A 7,667-nucleotide genomic window follows, 5' to 3' on the forward strand; every position below is an offset into this window, starting at 1 on the left:
ATGGAACCTCCATGCCCATGCCAAAGGGATCCGTCGTCCAATATCGATTTGAGAAGTGCAGCGGCGAGCTCCAGCGCTCCTCCTCAATGTATTGATAATGCTTATCAATAGCGATTCTCATTCCAAACCCATGGAGTCACTCAAGACTCTTGCCAGTCCCGGCAGCTTGATACACTCTTAAGATTATACTCGGAATTGAAGATGGAAGTCACAAAGCTAAAGGACGACAACCGCAAGCTCAACCGACGGGTCCGACTTTGCGAGAAGTACAAATATTTTCAAAGCAATCGTAATCGGCCGTGCTTGCACACGAGGAGACTGTCATTGGCTATCAAAAAGAGGAGGAGGAGACGTCCAAAGACGGATGGATCACCTCACTTGTCTTCACAAGTTATTCCTTGCACACCTACCATCGAGCATGTTGTGCATGAAAGCGGAATTTACCAGACGGACTCTGAGGATGAGGTCAACTAGGGTTCTTTTGTCATTTCATCGTCAGTCCAATATTATTTGCATCGGAAAACGTCATGAAAAGAAGCATGATCATTTTCGAACAACAAAACCGCGAATTAATTGAAATAAGATGGCTTCTTCCTTTACGAAACGCTCAGTTCTGGTCGATCATCTGGTTTACAATTGACACAAGGGGCCACTACTGCATCGGGTATCATTCGTATTGACTTATGCATATTTAAGTGTAGTTAGAGGACAAGATAGGTAGCTGTCAAGGAAGATAGAGTGAAACTGCGGGCGCACTCCTCGTCCATCATGAGGTTTTACCACGTTAAACTGTAATCGGTTTAATTCAGCATGCCATCCTTACAAATCCCATGGAGATCCTAACCTACACATATTGCAAGGTCCTCTAACAGAAAGCAGGATTCTGTACCTTGACTGCTGTTCTTATGACATGATGATCGAGCTTGACCTATTTAGTACGCCACAGGGAACATTGTAGGAACCACTGGAAAGACCTCAAGCTCAATGGCCAAATACAGGCTTAGTTCTTCTATCCTGGTATGCTTCCGTCTTCTTTGAACTTGGAAAGGTCCAGCTGCTCCACGCCATGCCTATCCAAAGGAAAGCCTTGTTGTTTCAATTCCTGAATCAGCCATAGCATATAGCCAGGGACGTGATCAAGAAAGTACCTTACTGCCCAGCGTCCTGCCAAGGCTGGGCAGTGCAAAGAATGACTGTGTACAAAGTCGAAACAGTGCAGCAGTCCAGGATGGCGACGGAGGCAAAGCCGGATGTTCTCCTCGAAGACTGAAGAACGTAGGACCTTGTTTAAGCGAAGATATACTCCTGTCTGGATCGTCGCACCCCAGCTGTGGAACAGGCCGGCGAGGCGTGTATCTGTGTAATCGATTGACAACACCATCTGAAGGAGAGCGTCTAGGAAATCGCTAAAATTCCTGGCAGGGAGTGATACGGTATTGCCATTCATTTGTCCATCTCGGTAAAGCAATTTCAGAAGTCGCTCCAGCGCAACGACTTGCCGGCTAGTCTGTACTGAAGACACCCGCTCCGTGGCAATCGAAAATGCAAGCTCCAGCATCCCGCCGAGCTCTAATGATTTCAACAAATGCGATGAGGCTGAGTCCAGCATCCAGAGGATAGAAAGGAAGGCGTTGTCACTGCAAAACCTCCGCATCGCAGGTAGTGCATGGGCGCCAAGTTCCAGTAAAGCTGTCATCACCGGCCCTTTCCTGTGACAGACAGCTAACGCCAGTGGAGTACATCCGTATCCAATTTCAGAATTGACATCTAATGCATTCCGCTCCACCATGACTCTTAACAGGTATGTCATGCCTTCTCGTATAGCGGCTTGGAATGCTTCCAAGTCGGGAGGACGCAAGCCTCTCGAAGCACCTCGCCGGACTATGAGCACGGCTGTCAGTTCCTGGTGATTGAGGATGGCTTCCATAAGCGGTGTTCTCCTGGAGAGGTCTATACCCTCTTTGTCGTCGATATCAAGACCATGGTTGATAAGATAGGCGACAATATCGTCCAGCCCTCTCCGTGCTGCTAGATGAAGTGGCGAATAGAGAGTTGCGTCGATGCGGTGAAAGGATAGTGGATGCCATTTTTGAGCATCTTGACATTTTGTAAAGGCAGCTCCACCCTCCTTCGCCGCCTCAAGGATCCTCAGCGCATCGCGCCGGTCTCGGCAGTAGACGATAGAGTAAAAGACGGACGAGGATCTGTGGTTGATCACGTCGTTTCTGTAAAGTATGGGTTTGCAAATGTTGTAGAGCACGCGACACGACCGGGCTAGTGAGGCCTGGGCACCGAGAGAGCATAACTCGGTGATCATGCAAATAAGCTCCGACGGTAATAAGGAAATCATGTCAGATCAGCTACCCCGCGCCTCCTCGTAGCTGACCTACCGAAGATCTGTTTTTTCTTCTTCTTCTTCTTCTTCTTCTTCTTTTCTTCTTTTCTTGTTCGGAAATTCTAGAAGCTGCACGTAACTGCTGCGAACTTTGGGAATGGAGACAGCCAACGCATGAAGATATCCATGTCACACCCGAGAACAAAGAGACTGCGATGTAGACAAAGGTTTCAATTACCAAACATTTATTCAAAATAGACACGTACGATTATGGTTGTACGATCAATCCCAGTATAGACCAGAAAACCCCAAACAGGACGTTAATCTTCAAGATTCGCTCGCTACATAGCATGTTTGTCGTCAGAATGTTGATATTCTCGTAACTTTCGAATTGAGCGTCTAAATGCCTTTTCTATCCTTTTGTCCGAATGACATTTAAAATACGTGAACGCAGCGAGGCCTTGGCCAAAATAAGTCTCGGCTGAGTGATTGCTAATGTCAGGTTGTTCAAGTTTTAAAACGTTCTTGTTATGCTAACCAAGCCCTAGCATCAGGAGTGTAGTACAGAGTGGTGCGAGTTCAGCGTCAGTAACTTGTTATTGTAGTTTTATTGAGAGTGCCCCAAAATGGACTAAACGTGGCGCATGCCCCGCGTACTGCCGACGATGGGATGATCCCTGCCCTTCGTACTCACTAACAGCATTTAGATGGGTATCAGTGATCCCAAGTGAATTTGAACTCCATGCATGACCGGAAGAAATGATGCGGATAGTTCGAGCTGGCTCTTATGAAAAGGGAGTAGTTGTAAGTCGATTATACTACGGATCTTTGAAGCCCGGACGCCGAAATAACTGGACTCTGTTATGTCTGATACCTGGCGGGGTCGATTTCGACTCTGGCTGTGTACATGGCATGCGCCACGCTTAGTCCGTTTTGGGGTACTTCCATTAAAACTAGAAACTACTGACGCTGGACCCGCACCACCCTGTATTAATTTAGTTGGATGTCATGTTTGTCATGACAGGCGTTGATAAACCAGAGCCAGAACTTGATGCACTGCCATAAAGTGCTACCTTGCCTGAACGTATAACTAAGCACCAATCAGAAATTCAAATCTACCCCATGTAAAACGGGGCAAGACAAATCAATTGAACAACAAACAACTGATTTCGGACTGTAGGACTACGTACCTAAGTCCCAAAACCGACATCCCATCAATACTGGAGTCCAATCTAAAGTTTTGTACTGCCCGTCCTTGTCTTACACTCCAAGTAAGAGCCTTTAACGGCCCACATAACATGCCGGAATCGATATCGGAGCATTCTAAATTTTGTCGACTCTTTCACCTATCGTAAGTGATCTTTCTTATTCTCATTCAAATTTCAACTGGCGGATGACGTCATCAATGTTTCCTTATTATATGAGTGTGCACCATGCCTGCGTCAGTTCCCTTCTTTAACTAACCTTCATGTCTTAGATCGCGGCTACTACAGTTTTATTACATACACTACCTGCCAGAAAACTCCCCCACCACCATTTGACGCCAAGTACCTCATTTCTTCTTCCCGTCCAGTCCGACAACAACGATGACTGAGTCGCAAGCGCTAGATTTGCCAACATTTCTAGGGTTGGAAGAAAGAATAGAAGCCAATCCGTGGCCTAGTGCTTGTCAAGCCTTCAAAACAATCTCGATTTCGTACGATGACTCAGTAGGCGAGGATGCAGAAATAGATAGTGCTCATCTGTCGACGTCGTCTCTCCCGCAGTGCTATAGTCGCTTAGTCGAGTCGAAGAACGCAATTACGCAAGCAGAACACCAGTTGCGTTTGGCCGCTTTCGAACATCGGGTTGATGGGGTCATGCTAGCCATGGAATACAACGAGAAGCTAAACGGTGCTTATGAAAAATACCAGCGAGAATTGAAAGGCGCGGACGCCAAACACACCGACGACTACGACTGTCTTCAATCTGACACAGTCATCGATGAGATAATACAGGAAGGCTTTCTTTCAACGCCGTTTGACGATTATTCAGTCGAGGAAGTGGAATTCTTGAGAGAAAAGCTACCTGCGTCGATTGGTTTGGGCCAATTTTTCCTGAAACTGATTGCGGAATTCGGTTGGGGTGCGATGGTAGTTCCAGGTCTCTTCATTGAGCTGGACGAGTAAGTTACGAGTCGGAATTATACAATATGCCAATACTGACTACATCTTCTAAAGCTTGAAGGAGATTGGACAGGGGGAGCTTGATGAGATCATGGAATTGATCCACTATCATTACGGCACCAAAGCCTGGAGAAAAGAGCTGCTTGATATATCCCCCACGGTCTTTACATTGATAACGCAGGGAATTCCCGAGGGCCAAACGCTGAAGATCCTCACTGTGCCAGATGGGGGTGAGACCGGACTGGCAGACTCGCCGCTGAGCGAATGGTTTCGCTTCATTCCAATCACCAACGGAAGGCCATATAGGGCACCTGAGAGCCGATTCTTGCCACGAGAAGAGAGCATACTGCGACGAGTACCTTGCCCAGCCTCTACAATCCCTGAGTTGGAAGGCCAAAAAATACTTCAAGTGTTTTCACAGCAATTTGACGACGGTCTCGCAACGCCTGAGACCCTCACCCCTAACCTACTCTTCTATTCTTAATTGTCGCGTACCCCTGGCCACTACCCATACATATACCTATACGCACACATGGTCTGGTGTGTATTGGTATTCGTCGGGGATGAGGTACCGATCACAACAGAATTGCCTGTGCGGATACAAGAGGTCCATACCCCCGTGTAACGGCTCTATGTTCGTTTATTCGCCAAAACTCCCAGCCTTGCTACTTCAATATGATAGTATTATATATTTTGAAAGCCAACTTATTTACATTTCAACGTTAATAAACAGACTCTGTCTCTGCGTCCGTGCCTGCATGTACAAAAATGCAGTCCTGGAAGTCGTCCTCGGGCTCTGGGAGCAACTTCACGTCAGCCGTCTCCCAGGATTGGCTGTTGTTATGATGCGCAGTCAATGCTGGGTGCACTTGTGTGTAAGAATTCAGTTGTTAATTGTTGTTCTTCTATTCAAGAATCATGAAGGTCTTTTACCCAAAGCCAGAACTGTGGGAACTAGAGCGGTGCGGATGGACCGATCTGGTCGACCAGTGCGAGATGGCGCGGGTGGTGGTGGCTCGGAGCCATCCGGCCCCGGCGATCATTTTCTCTTTGAGCCTGCAACCTCTTCCGTCTATAAGCCTCCTCTAACGGCAAAGGTGGGCTTTAATGTTTGTGGTTTTGCTGGACGTAGCTGTAATGGTGGGAGGTTATATAGAAAGTGCCTAACTACAGTAATCCATTCACGATTTCCAGGCTGCACTGATTTTGGCCTTCCTTGCCTTTCTGAACCTGTGACAACCATTCCGGCCATAATGACGCCCATTATAAAGCCAGTCTCATCAAAGTTCCAGATATCATCTGATCGGATAATATAGCTCTATGAAATTCTTATAAGACTTCAAAAAAAAAGAAAAAACCTGCCTCTGAGATGAAAAGTGGGGTGTTGTTTTGTTCACTTGTCTCTCGCGTTCGCTTATCCTATACGCTAACCTATAACTAACTATTCGATAAATCATTTGTGCTGGGTACTGTGAATCTCTTTTACCCTATACAGTTCCGCAGGTGGTCACCGGCTAGCTCTGATGTCAGTTTTACTAATAACAGCGGCGATTTCGTTACTTGAGAATGGTAGAGGGGACACCATAACGCAACATCCAGAACGCGCCACCGTTGCATTGTAGGAAACGTTGGATGGTTCTGAGCCAAGGGCGGGGACTACTCTCTGAAACTTGAAATCCTATTTTAACTTTGACCAATATAGACGGTGCTACGTACAGCCGGGAAAGGTAAGTTCGGCTATGGCAGCCATTTTAGTCTCTTCAAAAACCAAGAAGAGAAAAAAAGGGTTTATAGGTCACGATTGATTCACATCGCTGTACGGCGGTAAAAGGAGAAGGAATTTTTAATCAAAAGAAAAAAGGCGAGAAGAGGCGATGTATAAGACCAACGACAACCGGCTAAGCAGCAGACGAATTTATAACCAGTTTCAAAAAAAGTCGTGACATTGGATCAACCCTGATTCTCCTGCCATGGATCAGAATCAAACGCGGGCATCTGGGTTTATCGATACGTTGTGGGAGGAAGACGACTACTTGGAAGACATCATAGACCATCTTGCTTATATGGAGGTAGGGATCTGCAAAGAGAACCAATCATGATTTCCCTATAATTGACATTGAGCAGGATGTGACTTTGCCAAGCATTCTCATGATCGAAAAGCAAGAACAAATCACGTGGGACCTACGGTCAAATCTCATCGACTTTGTCACCCGATCACATCAGCACTTTCGTCTTCCCTCGCACGTGCTATTTTTATCTATCAATCTCATTGACCGATACTGCTCAAGGAAGCAGGTCTTTGAAGAACACTACTGGTTGCTTGGGAGTGTCGCACTCTTTGTTGCCTCCAAATATGGTGATAAGACTGACCGAGGTAGAAATCTCATACCTCTGTCGGTTCGTGATATAAGGAAGCTGTGTCACGACATCTTTGATGAACATATGATAGCGCAAATGGAAGTCTCAATCTTGTACACTCTAGACTGGGTGATGGGCCACCCGACAACGGACCATTACCTGGACTTTTTGCTCGTAGGAGAACCTAGGGGCGGCGAGCTAGCTAGTATGGCAGCATACCTGTCGGAGATCTCGCTTTATCATCCAGAGTTTGCCGGGATCAAGCCTTCTGTTATTGCTACATCATGCTGCATGCTTGCCAAAAGTATTCTTTTCGGAACTGTGTCGATAGGAACAAACACAGAAATCGTGGTCATGGAAACTTTGAATTCCCTTTGGAAACGCCTTCGTCAGCCTCCACCAGCTATTTCAGACAAATACTCAACCCAGAGCCAACACTACGTAGCGCAAACTGTGTTTTATCGGCTGGCCGGTTAGGATCGCATGCAATGTGGAACAGATGAGGCGAAGGGAGGTCGCAACGAGCCACTGCTTCTAGGAGCCTAGAAGCATTACCATGTCAGCGTCGTATGGATAGACTAGATATTATACCAGTGGTCTGAGCTCTGCCATTAGAGTGATGATTTGCGATTTATACGGTGTTGTTCCGATTGTGCGATTTTCTCAACGTATATAATAAGGCAATTGATATACGGGCATGACACTTTTACTACCCGGGCATGACTCTATCCGGGCATGACTTTTTACGCGCTTTAATTGGCCAAACCCCATATTTGTTACTGCACCTTAACCCTTTCTCTAATACCCAG

The 7,667-nt window shown here is 46.5% G+C and overlaps 3 protein-coding genes across 3 annotated transcripts; 2 read left to right on the forward strand and 1 right to left on the reverse strand.

The window, feature by feature from the left end:
* Window positions 1–1,009: 1,009 nt before the first annotated feature.
* Window positions 1,010–2,350, reverse strand: FPOAC1_013391 (uncharacterized protein; the record flags this gene model as incomplete). The annotated part of the gene is made up of 1 exon (XM_044857732.1): window positions 1,010–2,350. The coding sequence occupies one exon, from the start codon at window positions 2,348–2,350 to the stop codon at window positions 1,010–1,012; it is 1,341 nt and encodes a 446-aa protein (XP_044701114.1).
* A 1,283-nt stretch (window positions 2,351–3,633) lies between these two features.
* On the forward strand, window positions 3,634–4,984 carry FPOAC1_013392 (uncharacterized protein; the record flags this gene model as incomplete). Its single annotated transcript, XM_044857733.1, has 3 exons — window positions 3,634–3,686; window positions 4,110–4,499; window positions 4,555–4,984. The coding sequence occupies 3 exons, from the start codon at window positions 3,634–3,636 to the stop codon at window positions 4,982–4,984; spliced, it is 873 nt and encodes a 290-aa protein (XP_044701115.1).
* Window positions 4,985–6,470: 1,486 nt separating this feature from the next.
* On the forward strand, window positions 6,471–7,335 carry FPOAC1_013393 (uncharacterized protein; the record flags this gene model as incomplete). The annotated part of the gene is made up of 2 exons (XM_044857734.1): window positions 6,471–6,569; window positions 6,625–7,335. 2 exons carry the CDS (start codon window positions 6,471–6,473, stop codon window positions 7,333–7,335), a joined length of 810 nt encoding a protein of 269 aa, XP_044701116.1.
* Window positions 7,336–7,667: the final 332 nt, after the last annotated feature.

The sequence above is a fragment of the Fusarium poae genome (genome assembly GCF_019609905.1).
Source record: "Fusarium poae strain DAOMC 252244 chromosome Unknown contig_2, whole genome shotgun sequence".
NCBI lineage: Eukaryota > Fungi > Ascomycota > Sordariomycetes > Hypocreales > Nectriaceae > Fusarium > Fusarium poae.